At 37.5% G+C, this 15,074-nt stretch overlaps 1 protein-coding gene across 1 annotated transcript in view; it reads right to left on the bottom strand.

The window, feature by feature from the left end:
• The window catches only part of LOC140185993 (VPS10 domain-containing receptor SorCS1-like), an 837,248-nt gene extending 835,622 nt beyond the window's left edge, over nt 1-1,626 (bottom strand). Inside the window, exons 1-2 of the mRNA XM_072239817.1 lie at nt 1,522-1,626; nt 843-910 (exon numbers count right to left, since the gene is read on the bottom strand). Of these exons, the coding sequence (XP_072095918.1) occupies nt 843-910; nt 1,522-1,626 (173 nt within the window). The remainder of the gene's footprint in view (nt 1-842; nt 911-1,521) is intronic.
• Nucleotides 1,627-15,074: the final 13,448 nt, after the last annotated feature.

A 15,074-nucleotide genomic window follows, 5' to 3' on the forward strand; every position in this document is an offset into this window, starting at 1 on the left:
CTGACAATTAGGTAGCTAATTTAACAACACTTGTTTCATGCCTTCTATGGCGTGATTCATGTGTTCTTTCAGATAATTAAACGTTTTGAGGGCTCTACCACCATTATCTCAGTTGGTGTGTTCCAGATTCCAGCTGCTATCTAGGTGAAAAGATTCTTCCTCAGATCTCCTCTCAACTTCTTACCTCTTCCCCAAATCACATATCACAAATCACCTATGGTGCAGCATAGGGTCCAAACTGCCAAAGATAATTTACCGATAGACAGACATCACCTCTAGCCCACCCTTTTGTTCAGGAGTTCCCAACCTCAGTTAATGGTAGAGGTCCATGGCATCAAAAAGTTTGAGCACCTCTGGTCTAGATGAAAAATTACATTTCTTATGGTACAGTGACTGTTCTACAGGACAGCATACTGTGTCAAATCTTTTCACCTATTAGTACCACTAAACAGTTTGTCCATTGAGAAAAAAAAAATTTTGTGCAATATTTCCTTGCTGGAAACTACACTATGGTTTCCTTCTTTGATATATTTTGATGTATCTGCCTTATTTTGGTGTGTCTCTCTCTTGTACAATTCTGCAACCACAATATAAAAGTAGCAATGTCTTGGTCTTAATTTGCATGTAATTAATGTCTAGGGAATACTGGAAAGAATCTCATTAATTCAGTTCCAAGACTCCAATTGCTGTTGAGAGAGACCAGACGTTGTTTCTCTTAATGCTTTCTGATAGTCACAAGCTGTCCCTGTCTCCTTAATATTTCATACTATGTTGAGTCCTGAACGTTTGCTCCCTGCTGAATTAAACAGCACTCTGCCCCCTGCCCCCTCAGGTCAACTTACCTCCAAAGCGAGCTTTCTGTGACACTCCCGAGGTTGTGGTCATAGAGCTTTGTCAGGATGAGAATCACCTGAAAGAACAAGATCAGAATTAGAACTCAGAAAAACTAACTGTAAAATTCAACCATAATCATTAACAGAAAGACTTATCATTTCAACACAGGCAAAATGCTGGAGGAACTCAGCAGGTCAGGCAGCCTCTAGGAAAAGAGTACAGTCAACTTTCGGGCAGAAACCCTTTGAAATCTTCTGTTTGTGATTGGAAGACTTATCATTTGCTAATTTTGAGGTTATATTGCATTACAATTTTTGCAGGATTGCAGTATAATCATGAAAGAGTAGTAGAGGATACGTCCAGAGGATTATCTGAAATTATAAATTCAAACCCTTATTAAAATGTTGAATAAATATCTAATATCAGAAATGCTAATCACAAAATTATGATACATAATGCCCAGAGAAGGGGCATGGGCCAGAGATGCACCAGCAGTGTAGTTGACTCATAACAGCCTCTGACACAGTTCCAGGTGAAATAGGAATAAGCAGCAAATGTCGGCCTTGCTTTCAACACTACTAGCCAAGTCTTGTGTCCATCATAATATATTATCATAATCTGTTATGAATCATCTTTAGATTGTGTTAGTATTATTTGCAATGAAGGAATCCCATCTAGTGTGAATACCTCTGATTCGAAAAGAGGTGCCATTATACTTGCATTACTGACTCCATTGACACAAATATATGCTGTATATTCTAACAAGCAATCTCCTGCCGAGGCACCTTTCATGTCTCCTTAGAGCAAAAGTGGAGTTCTTTCTATACATCCCATCACCAACAATCTCATTACCCATTTCATTTAAACTAAGTAGAGGTTGCATAGACTAGAAATTTATTTCCTGGTATGTAGGAGACAGAGGGGGTGACCTGTTAGAAGGGTATGAACAGGGTGTAAGCATATCATCTTTTTTTCCACAGGGAGAGGGTACTAAAATCAAGAAGGTATGGGTTTAAGATCAGAGGCAAGAGATTTTCAAAGGACATCAGGGGCAGCTTTTTCACACAAAGGGTGGTGCATATTTGAAATGAGCTGCAAGAAACACTGGTTGATGTGGGAACATTTAGTAATATTTAGTAGCATTGCTGGTAGAATTTCAGGTGGTGATGAGAGGGTGTACAGCAGTGAGACATGCCAGCTAGTGGAGTGTTGCCGCAGCAACAACCTGACACTCAACGTCAGTAAGACGAAAGAGCTGATTGTGGACTTCAGGAAGGGTAAGACGAAGGAACACATACCAATCCTCATAGAGGGATCAAAAGTAGAGAGAGTGAGCAGTTTCAAGTTCCTGGGTGTCAAGATCTCTGGGGATCTAACCTGGCCCCAACACATCGATGCAGTTATAAAGAAGGCAAGACAGCAGCTATACTTCATTAGGAGTTTGAAGAGATTTGGCATGTCAACAAATACACTCAAAGACTTCTATAGTTGTACTGTGGAGAGCATTCTGACAGGCTGCATCACTGTGTGGTATGGAGGGGCTACTGCACAGGACCGAAAGAAGCTGCAGAAGGTTGTAAATCTCGTCAGCTCCATCTTGGGTACTAGCCTACACAATACCCAGGACATCTTCAGGGAGCAGTGTCTCAGAAAGGCAGCATCTATTATTAAGGACTTCCAGCACCCAGGGTATGGCATTTTTTCATTGTTAACATCAGGGAGGAGGTACAGAAGCCTGAAGGCACACACTCAGTGATTCAGAAACAGCTTCTTCCCCTCTGCCATCCGATTCCTGAATGTACATTGAACCGTTGGACACTACCTCACTTTTTTTAATATACAGTATTTCTGTTTTTTGCACGTTTTTTTAAAATCTATTCAATATACATATACTGTAATTGATTTACTTATTATTATTATTTCTGTTTTTTTTCTCTTCTATATTATGTATTGCATTGAACTGCTGCTACTAAGTTGACAAATTTCACGTCACATGCCGGTGATAACAAACCTGATTCTGATTCTGAAGCCATTTAGATAAGCACATGGCTTCACAATCTACCTTGGTATGATCATTCACTTTATTGTTTATCTGCACAGCACTTTTTCGGTAGCTTTTACACTTTATTCTGCATTGTTATTGTTTTACCTTATTCTGGCCTAACACACTGTGTAACGATTTAATCTGTATAAACCTGGTAACACAGCCTTCCAAATCCAGGTAACATCCCAGTTAATCTTTTCCACTCTTTTCTCTAGCTTAATAACATCTGGCCAAGGCGGCCGCCGTGCTATGAGTGAAGCAGAAGCACAGCGCCGAGGCTGCGGAGGCCCCGCCTATACTTGGCCTCAGGCCGCGGGTGTCTCTGTGTGCCAGGGCCAGGCTTCGGCTCCCTCCGGGCCGGGGAGCGGCCTCTCCAGTGTCCGGGCCTCCAAAAAGGAGTGGGACAGCACCATCAATGACTTGAGCGTTCACCGGGCCAACACAGAAGAGGTGGCACGGTGCCGCAAAGCTCGGGTATCCTCCCACATTATCCTCATTAATGAAGTTTTATTAGCTGTCATTTTAATTTTTAACTTTTCGTATTTGTATCAAGTAAACCCATGCAGCAGGGCCTTAAGTTGGCCTAAGGGTGCGGTCGACCCTTCCCTTGCGATTCGCCTCAGGTCCAGCTGACCGGCTGGTAGCACCTGGTAAGGGTCTCTTGCTCGGGGTTACGAGCGATGGCCTACGGCAGACCCAGCAGGAGACTGGTGGAGAAGGCGGAAGAGCTACGATCTTGGAAGACAATGGTTGCTTTGCAAGCAGATGATCTGCCAAAAAGAGAGGTGGTGATCTCTTTAGATCAGCCGGCAGAAGGCAAAGGCAAAGCATTGCTGTAACCTGCCAAGTACGTGATCTCCCAATATGTCAGTCTCAATAAAGGATCAAAACAACGACGTTACCGGAGCCACGAATAACAGTAGTGGAATCACATCCGGCAACAGTAGGAATGAGGCTACCAGGGTCGTCATCAAGCTAAAACCTCATGTCAGGATAGCCACATGGAATATTAGATCTCTTCTTATATGAGGTAAACTAGAAAACGCTGTTATGGAAATGAAAAGACTGAAGATAAACATACTCAGACTATGTGCAACAAGATGGACAGGGGGGCTCAAAAGGGATGACTGATACCAACTGATCTATTCAGGAGGAAGTGAGCGTAAGCACAGAGTTGGAATCTTGGTAGACAAGGAAACAGTGAGAACTATCACAGGCAGTGTATCCATTAATGAAAGAGTGATGATGATTAAAATCTCAGCTAAACCATTTGATATTAACGTCATACAGGTCTATACGCCAACCACGGACTATGACGATGACGAAGTCGATATGGTCTACGGAGAAGTTTAAAAGCTAATTAAAAAGACTAAAAACAATGAAGTAACTGTGATTCTTGGTGATATTAATGCCAAAGTTGGAAGCACAAGAGAAGTTTTGAATGTAGGACCCTTCGGGCTTGGGGAAAGAAATGATTGCGGAGAAAGACCGGTTGAATTTGCAAAAACTAATGATTGCAAACACCTGGCACAGTCTGCCAAAATGGAGACTGTACACATGAACCAGTCCTGATAGTTCAGTAAAAAACCAAATTGACTATATTTTAGTACCCAATCAGTTCAGGAAAGGAGTAAAGCAGGTGAAAACGTACCCTGGTGCTGACTGTTATACAGATCACAACCCTATGGTATTGGACATGAGTGTGCATTTGAAGAAGATGAGAAAGGCCAAACCATCAAATAAGATAGACTTTGACTTATTCATTACAAATGAAGCAAAACAGATCGAATATTTGGTCGAAATAGAGAATAGATTTTCAGTCTTAGATGACAAAGGTAGCAACATGGGAGTGGAGAACAGCTGGTTAGAGTTTAAAACAGCAGTGACAGAAGTTGCTGAAAAGACTTTGGGTTTTCAGAAAAAGAGCAAAAGACATAACCCTTAGTTCACTGATGAGTTGAGAAAGTTGACTGAAGAAAGAAGAAAGGTAAAACATTGGGATAATGAATGATACAAAGCCCTACACCGCTTGATTCAAAGAAAATGCAAGGAAGCGAAAGAGAATCGGATGAATGAATAGTGCGAAGAAATTGAGCAGTATGAATGAAGTTATGATTATAGAAGCCTTCACCAGAAGGTAAAGGATATGACGAAATTAAAGAGGACCGTGCCATCAACTGGGTGTATCGAAGACGGTAGTGGTAATACATGCTATGAAAGAGAAAGGATCATGGGCAGATGGGTTGAGTACATCTCGGAATTATTTGAAGATAGCAGGATTGAGGATTTACCAGAATTAAATCAAATGACTAATTAACCTAAAATATTGATGTCAGGGATGGAAAGTGCGATTTGGAGTCTAAAAGTCAGAAAGGCAGACGGTGAAGATAAGATTTCCACTGAAATTCTGAAATCACTTGATCCCAAGGGAAAAACAAACCTTTTAGTGATATTAAACAAGAGTTATATGACAGGAAATCTTCCGGAGGACTTTCTCAAATCGGTATTTATCGCCTTACCAATAAAGCCAAGGACGATAAAATGTAATGAACACAGGATGATAAGCATAATATCTCACTGCGTCAAGCTACTGTTGAAAATAGTGTTCGGCAGAATGAAAGGTATAATCAGCGATGAAATTGGAGAAACTCAGTTTGGTTTTCATAAAGGCACAGGAACAAGGGAAGGAGTGTTTGCAATGAGAATCATCATGGAGAGATGCATTGAGGCACAAAAGACCATCTACTTATGCTTTATTGACTATGAAAAGACTTTTGTTAAAGTAAGATATGAGAAAGTAATAGAGGTGCTGAACAAGTACGATCTTGGATGGGAGAATGTTTAGATAATAAGGAACTTGTATTGGAAACAGAAAGCGGCAGTCAGGGTAGAAAATGAGCTATCACCATGAGCATGTATTAAATGAGGCATAAGGCAAGGTTGTGTTGGATCACTGGATTTGTTCAGCCTCTACGGAGAATGGATTTTTCGGGAATGCGACCATCAGGTATTCCATCGCAGGCCAGAAGGTGGATAACATCAGGTATGCAGATGACACCGCACTGTTAGCTGACAACTAATGCGAACTGCAAGTTACACTGAATAAGTGAAAGAGAAAAGCCTTGACTACGGACTTAAAATCAACCCTAAGAAAACAAAATCGATGGTGGCAAGCAAAACAAACACTAAAGACTCATTCATGATGGTCTCGTTACAAGCGAATGGACAAGAGGAGGGACATCACGTGATGACGTGGAATTGAGACGTGTAAATCCAGTTCTCCCATAAAAAATCAGCATAGTGCCGTTTAAACAAAACAAAGTTAATAAATACTTTCCAAAAACTACTTATAAACTTCGCAAGACTACTTTCTGATATGCCTCGTAAACCGCAACAGAAGAAGTCTGTCATTGCGAAGTCGCCGCGAGATGGGAAGGAAAAAGGGCCTACTGCAGCGATGGAGCCTCGGATTCAGGTTGGATCTCCTTCGGAGGAGACACATTTTATCTCTGGCGTAGGAGAACAGGGAGCAATGGCAGCGGTAGCGGTCTCTAGGAAGAAGATGCCGGAAATGCGCATGCGCAAAGAAGTACGCATGCGCAAATCGACACAACTCAAACTACAAGAACCGACGGCCTCTGCAAGTGAAAGTGACTCAGAGTCAGAATTGGATTCTGCAGAGAATACAGATGAAGAAGAGGAGGAAGAACTGGAAGAGACTGGAAGTAAAGGAGGTGACGGAGACATAAGAGAAGCTTTATTGCAAGTAACGGCTGAACTAAGAAAATTAAGAACAGAGCTTAGAGACATGAAGATGTGCTATGATAAAGCTATGAAAAGACGGGATAAAATGGATAAGAAACTTAAGATGGAAAAAACAATGGAGCATATTAACGATAGACTGGAAAAAACAGAAAGTGTTGTGATTGTCTGGAACACGGAAAGAAACCGACTCTTGGAGAAAGTGGACGTGTTGGAAAATTTTAGTAGACGAAATAATATTAAAATTGTTGGTCTTAAAGAAGGTATAGAGGGAGACAATCCAATAGAATTTTTTCAAAGATGGATCCTGGAGACTTTGCAAATGAAAGAGGAAGACCGATCAATTGAAATTGAGCGGGCACATAGAGCTCTAAGACCAAAACCACAAGATGACCAATATCCACGATCAATTTTAATAAAATTCTGAAGATTTCAAGACAAAGAAAGGATTCTACAGGCGGCTGCCCAAGCTGCCAAGAAGGAAAAAGGACCATTGTTGATAGAAGGGAAGAAAATTTTTTTCTACCCTGACATAAGTTATGAGCTTCTGAAGAGAAGGAAGAAATTTAATCCAGTGAAAAAAGTCCTATGCGATCACGGTTATCAATTTATATTGCGTTATCCTGCAACCTTGAGGGTATTTTTGGCTGGTGGAGAAAAAAGATTTTTTGACGATTACCGGAAAGCGGAGGAGTTTGTGCGAGATTCTTTGAATATTCACCAGATACAAGAACAAACCCAGGGGAGAGAGATGGATTGAAGGTGAAGATTGGGTCAAGGAATAGACCTACTGGATTTTTAAAAGCAGATGAATATATAATTATATTATTAATTATATGAGGGAGGGGAAGAAAGGTTAAAATTTAAGGAATACTAGCTGGGAATAGTGACATTAATTTATATATATATATATATATATATATAATTTTTTTGTTACGGGGGAGCTGGAAGAAATACTGACCAATCGCTATGCTATTCATGTGTGCAAGCGTGGCAATAGCCACGACCAGCAAAATAGAGAGGGGTAGTGTTCTGTATCTTTTCATTCACAACATTAGTGGGGGGGTATTTTATTTTCTTCTTTTTTTGTATTATATCTATCTTTTATTTCTTTCTTTTTGCCTGGATGATTGGTAGGAAAGCACATAGCAACATGGTGAAGTTCAAAGAGATTCCCCAAGGAACTATGAGTTGAGAAGTTAAGTGATGTTTTAGATTGGAGTAACTTTGTTAAGAATAATGACTAATTTATTGAATTTTTTGAGTTTTAATGTTAATGGGCTTAATGGACCGGTGAAAAGAAAAAGAATCTTAACACATATTAAGAAAATGAAGGTAGATTTAGCCTTCTTACAGGAAACACATTTAACAGAAACAGAACATCAGAAATTAAAGAGAGATTGGGTGGGTAGTGTTGTTGCAGCTTCATTTAATTCAAAAGCGAGGGGAGTAGCAATTTTGATCAATAAAACGTTACCAACTAGAATACAAAATGTAATAACCGATTCTGCGGGGAGATATATGATTGAACACTGTCAACTTTTTTCTGAATTATGGACTTTCATGAACATTTATGTACCAAATGAAAATGATGCAAAATTCATACAAGAAGCTTTTTTGAATTTGGCTGATGCACATGAAAAAATATTAATAGGAGGAGATTTTAATTTTTGCCTATACCCAGTCTTAGCTAGATCAACTAAGGCTGTCACAAAATCGAAGGTAGTAAAACTAACTTTATCATTGATGAAAGATTTAAATTTGATTGATATATGGAGAAGAATTAATCCTAAAGAAAGAGACTATTCGTTCTATTCTAATAGACACAAAACTTATTCAAGGATAGATCTTTTCCTATTATCAATGCATATTCAACACAGAGTGAAAAATATGGAATATAAAGTAAATATTGTCAGATCATTCTCTTCTATTAATGACAATAATAATGACTGATAAGGAAGAAGTGGTTTATAGATGGAGATTTAATTCAACATTATTAAAACGTCAAGATTTTTGTGATTTTATGAAAAAGCAGATCCAATTTTTTTTGGATACAAACTCTCATTCAGTGGATGATAAATTTATACTACGGGATGCAATAAAAGCATATTTGAGGGGTCAGATAATAAGTTATACGTCTAAAATTAAGAAAGAATATATGGCAGAACTAGATCAATTGGAAAAAGGGATTACAAAATTAGAAAAAGAATCTCAAAGACATATGTCAGAAGAAAAATGAAGGCAACTTGTCAATAAGAAGTTACATTATAATACGCTTCAGACATACAGAATGGAAAAAACAATCATAAGAACTAAGCAAAGGTATTATGAGTTAGGTGAGAGAGCACATAAAATTCTTGCTTGGCAGGTGAAAACAGAACAAGCTTCCAAAACGATAAATGCAATTAGAACAAGTGCAAATAAAATTACTTATAAACCTTTAGAAATTAATGAAACCTTCAAAAGTTTCTATTCTGAATTATATCAATCAGAATCACAAAATGATGTTAATGGGATAGAAAGGTTTTTATCACAAGTAACTCTTCCAAAATTGAATTCGGAAGAACAGAAGGGATTAGATATGCCTTTTACATTAAAAGAGGTTGAAGAAACTTTGGATCACTCCAAAGTAATAAATCTCCAGGAGAAGATGCTTTTCCACCTGAATTTTATAAAAAGTTTAAAGATTTATTATTTCCTCCCTTTATGGAGTTAATACGTCAAGCAGAAAAAATACATAAACTCCCAGAATCTTTTTCAACAGCGATTGTAATAGTATTGCCAAAAGAAGACAGAGATCCTCTAAAACCAACATCATATAGGCGTATTTCTTTGTTGAACACGGATTATAAAATAATAGCAAAAATTTTATCGAATAGATTATCTAAATATTTACCAAAATTAATACATATGGATCAAACAGGATTTATTAAAAATAGACAATTGACAGATAATGTAACTCGGTTACACAGTATAATTCATTTGGCACAAAAAAGGGAGGAGATGAGTATAGTAGTAGCCTTGGATGCAGAAAAAGCATTTGATAGATTGGAATGGGATTTTTTATTTAAAGTATTAGAAAAATATGGGTTAGGAATATCTTTTATAAACTGGATTAGAACTTTAAATACTAACCCTAATGCTAAAGTAGTGACAAATACTCAAATTTCAACACCATTCTAGCTAAAAAGGTCAACTAGACAAGGTTGTCCATTATCACCTGCTTTATTTGTACTGGCGATAGAGCCATTAGCAGAACTAATTAGAATTGATCCAGATATTATGGGTTTTAGAGTTAATCAGGAGGAATATAAAATTAATCGTTTTGCTGATGATGCTTTGATTTACTTAACAAACCCACAGCAATCGTTACATAAATTATCTTCCAGATTGGATAAATATGGGAAGGTATCAGGGTATAAAATAAATTGGGATAAAAGTGAAATTTTACCTCTTACTAAAGGAGACTATAGCCAATGTTGATTAGCAACCCAATTTAGATGGCCGGTAAATGGCATAAAGTACTTAGGTATAAGACCTGATAATGATGCAAAGAATTTATGTAAATTTAATTATTTACCACTATTGAAAAAAATTCAAGAAGATCTTGACAAATGAATGATACTACAAATAACATTAGTAGGTAGAGTTAATGTTGTAAAAATGAATATATTACCTAGATTACAGTGTTTGTTTCAAACATTACCAATACAATTGCCACAGAAATTTTTTCAAGAGTTAAATAAATGTGTGAGAAAATTTCTTTGGAAAGGTAAGATGTCAAGAATATCATTGGAAAAATTGTCATGTAAATTTGAGTTAGGAGGGTTACAACTTCCAAACTTTAAGAATTATTATAAAGCAAATCAACTTAGATTTATTGCATCTTTCTTTGATGATCGAAAACTGACATGGATTAGAATAGAATTAGATAAGATAGGAGAAAATATACCTGAAGATTTTATATATAAATGGGAATCTAAATGGATACAGGAAAAGAAAGAATCTCCTATATTAAAACATTTGATTGATCTATGGAATCAGATAAATGTTGATAATGAAATACAGAAATCTTTATTAGCAAGGAGACCTTTGTTCCAAAACAGACTTATTCCTTTTACAATGGATAATCAACTTTTATATAATTGGTACCAAAAAGGGATTAGATCTATAGGGGACTGTTATGAATGAGGCATATTGATGTCATTTGAACAACTAAAGAATAAATATAAAATATCAAATAACACTTTCTTTTGTTACCTTCAATTAAGGGCTTATTTAAAAGGCAAACTGGATCAAGCAATGTTTTTGCCAAAACCTAATGAAATTGAAATTTTAATTCAAAAAGGAAAGATTTAAAAATGTATTTCTTGTAAGTATAATTTGATTCAAAAACAAACAATTAAACAAGGAATCCACAAGTCAAAACAGAAATGGGAAACGGATCTGAATACTAATATTGATGAAACAAATTGGTCAAGACTGTGTCTTGACAGTATGACAAATACAATAAACGTTCGACTTAGATTAGTAGAATATAATTTTTTACACCAATTATATATTACACCACAAAAAATAAATAGATTAAATTCAAATCTATCTGATCAATGCTTTCAGTGTAATCAAGAAATTGGTACTTTCTTACATTCTACTTGGTCTTGTTCTAAAATTCAACCTTTTTGGTAAATTTAAGAGTCTTATTGGAACAAATTACTGGAACTCAATTTCCACATAACCCTGTATTATTTCTATTAGGTGATATTGAAGGGATAAAGCCGAAACTTAAATTGAATAAATATCAGAAAGAATTCATAAAAATTGCACTGGCAGTAGCTAAGAAGGCTATAGCAGTTACTTGGAAATCTGATTCGTATTTAAGTATGAATTGTTCGAACAATGAAATGGCTAGTTCTGTTCCACTCGAAAAAATTATTTATAATTTAAGAGATAAATATGAAACATTTTTGAATATTTGGCGCCCTTATTTACAAAAGATAGGATGGCATATTTAGTTGCTCCGATGATAAAGATCTTGGTCCCTTGGGGAAAGTAATAAATAAATATACTAAATTTATTTTGAATCCCATGGAGCATGTGGAAACCTTCCAATATCCAGGCGGTTCTTTTTTTTTCTTCTTTCTTTCTTTCTTTTCTTTTTAGGTAGGAGTATATATCGGGGGGAAGGGTTAAGGGGAGGGGGGAGGGTAGACATTATCTTTTCATGTGTTCACTTTGAAAACTCAATAAAAATTATACTAAAAAAAAGTGAATGGACTAGACATTGAACAGGTGTGAAAGTCTGAATATCTTGGCAGTTGTCTGACAGATGACAGGAGATGTGAAGTTGAGATCAGAAAGAGAATAGGTATGGCTAAGACACAGTTCATGATTCTAAAAGAGCTACTATACAATCGGAAGGTAGACGTCCAAAGTAGAATCCACTTCCTTGAGTGTTACATATGGTCAGTACTGAGGCATGGATCAGAAACATAGACTCTGAAGAAGGATGACATGAAAAGAATTAATGCTTTTGAAATGTGGTGCTATCAATGAATGTTGAAGATCAGCTGGGTAGAGAAAGTTTCAGATGAGAGGGTTTTGTCCGAAGTTGATAGACCGTGGATATTGCTGGAGAAGATTATGAAGTTAAAAGCTGCTTATTGTGACACGTTACGCGGAGAGAAAACATCTTGTCGGACTTGCTATATGGAAAGAGTGAGGAAAAGAAAAGAAGAGAAAGGCAAAGAACAATGTGGCTGGATAACATCAAGGATTGGACCTAGCTGGACAAGACTAGGGATGTTGTGGACAAGTGTCGGGACAGATTGGCGTGGAGGGAAATCATCCACCAACTGGAAATTCCAGATGCGACCTAACAACAACGACAAACAGTATGCAAGACAAACTTTTCACTATGCCGTGGTATATGTGACAATAATAAACCAAACCAAATATATATGGATAGGAGAGGTTTAGAGGACAATGGGCTCAATGTGGACAAATGAGATTCCTTTGCTAGGCAACACAGTCAGCATGGACAAGTTGGAATGAAAGGCTATGTATGTCTCTATGACTCTAGCCAATTAAAATCTCCCAATCGTTGAGCCCTGCTGTAATGAATTACTTCACAAGAATCAAAATTGTTGCTGATTGGTGGTGCATTGGCAGAGGATTGTCAAAAGGCTTCTTTAGAGCCAGGAGAGGAGAAATGCTTATTAACTTGTTTTCTTCTGTCAACATTGATGGGTGGAGAAATATTACTCTGAACAGTTGAAGGAATTCCTGTTTGTCATTTGATTCTTTGATGTGCATCTGGAACACTAGAACACTGAACATCTCAGTTGAAGGACATTGATATTAATTCAACATTCATTCAGCTTCACCTGAGAAGGGCTCGGTGTACCAGCACATCAATAGTACAGTGTTCCTGATGATGCAGCACTTGAAGGGCAATGAGATCATACACTGCAGTCTCTGGAGGTTAGACGTTGAACTACTGAACTTTGGACTCACAGAAAGAAACACTCTCACTAGGGCTACGAGGGAGATGACAAGATCTCAACTCAATAGAAGTTTCAAAAGGTCTCCGCCTCCATCAGTCTATTATAAAGTAAAACATTTGGGAACACTTTAAACTTGACCTCACTTCTGTTCCATTGTCTCCTAGCGGTGCTCTGGTACTCTAAATGCATTTCAAATGACTTTATGTTCAATTGACTTGACACAATCTGTGCTGAATCAACACTGAAACCACTTTACACCACTGCAAATTGTAACAAGAGCCTAAAAATAACAGGACTTCTTTACATAATACACACAGAAGGATTCCAAATATTTGACCTTTCCTGAGACTAAACTACACATGGCTTAACTGAGGTAAACATGGCTCGGTACATGCCATGGTACCAAGGAATAAATGACTTTGGGTCACACATACACACACACAAAAAAGATACATTCCATAGAATATTTATCTCAAGAACACCGTTTGTAAAAATGTTGCATTATGTAGCTCAGGGTGAACATAATCAACTCCCAGTGCAAGACGAATCTCTCAGTTCAGGCAAATGTCAGAATGCCCTTCAGACTAACAAAGCATTGCACAGATGGAACCTATGCAAGAAGTAAAGGTTCATTCTCTCAGGCAGGCTCAGGGATAAACAAAGTGGCAGGTATGCGACTGTTTGAAGGAGAGAAAACTGCTGAATTATACCTCTTTCTAAAATAATTTATTTTGTTGCAGTATGCTTAGGAAGCAATTTGTTTATCCAGCAATCAAATTAGATGATAGAGTATAGGAAGATATTGACAAGGAAGGTCAGAGCAGGACAGTATGGACTGGTTCAATGGATTCTCTTTGTGTGGAGAAGTGACTGAGGATGGGCTGAGAGAGTGGGCGAGGAGAGACTGATTCAGATTCAGGTTTATTGTCTCTGACATTCGTCAATCTTTAAAGTTCAAAGTAAATTTCTTATTAATGTCACCATATACTACCCTGAGATTTAGAAAGAAAAACAATCAAGTAAAAAAACACACACTCAGCAAGATGGACAAACAACCAGTGTGCAAATACAAAATAAAACACACACAATAATAATAATAGTAATAATAAAGAAATAAACAATAAAAGTCAAGAACATCAGATGAAGAGACCTGGAATTTGTTGTTACGTGGCAGCTATACAATTCAGACATAACAAATTACTATAAATAACAGCTAGCAAGTTATATTCTCAATAAAAGCTTGGATTATAGGACAACTGGAGACTCACAAGAAAAAAAACTTAGAAATACTCAATAGGCCAGGGAAAGCCGGAAGGAGGGGGTTTCCACTAGATCCTGCTACGGTTAAGAAGAGCGATTGGTTTTAAAGAGGTATGGTAGGGTGGAAAGCACAGAAGAAAAGGAACAGAAAGCATGGGAGATTGAAGACTGAGAGTAAAAGGCACATAAGCTTGGTAATGATGCAAGGAAAGAAACAAAAGGAAAAAGCTGAAAGGGTGCAAAAGAGGTTCACCAGGACATCTCCTGAAGTGGAGGGAATTACCTATAAGGGGAAGATAGACAAACAGTGTTTGTTTTCCCTGACACCTTGAAGGCTGAGGGCCTCCAAACAAGTACCCAATGGAAATATACTGTATAAAATTATGAGAGGCACAGACAGGCAGATAGTCCAAGTCTCTGAAGGGTGGAATTAGCTTCAAGATAAGAGGGAGAAAGTTCAGATGAGATGTGTAGGGTAGGCTCCTTATGCACTGTGGTGGGTGCTTTGAACATGATGACAAGTGAATCAATGGAAGCTGATACAATAATGCCGTTGTGAAGCACTTGGGTGGTTAAATTAACAGGTAGGGACTGGAGGGATACAGAGGGGATTAGTTAGGATTGAAAGAAGCGGTAGTTTCATTACAGTATAGAAAAGACACACAGTGGCC

Source organism: Mobula birostris, chromosome 21 (assembly GCF_030028105.1).
Source record: "Mobula birostris isolate sMobBir1 chromosome 21, sMobBir1.hap1, whole genome shotgun sequence".
Lineage (NCBI taxonomy): Eukaryota > Metazoa > Chordata > Chondrichthyes > Myliobatiformes > Myliobatidae > Mobula > Mobula birostris.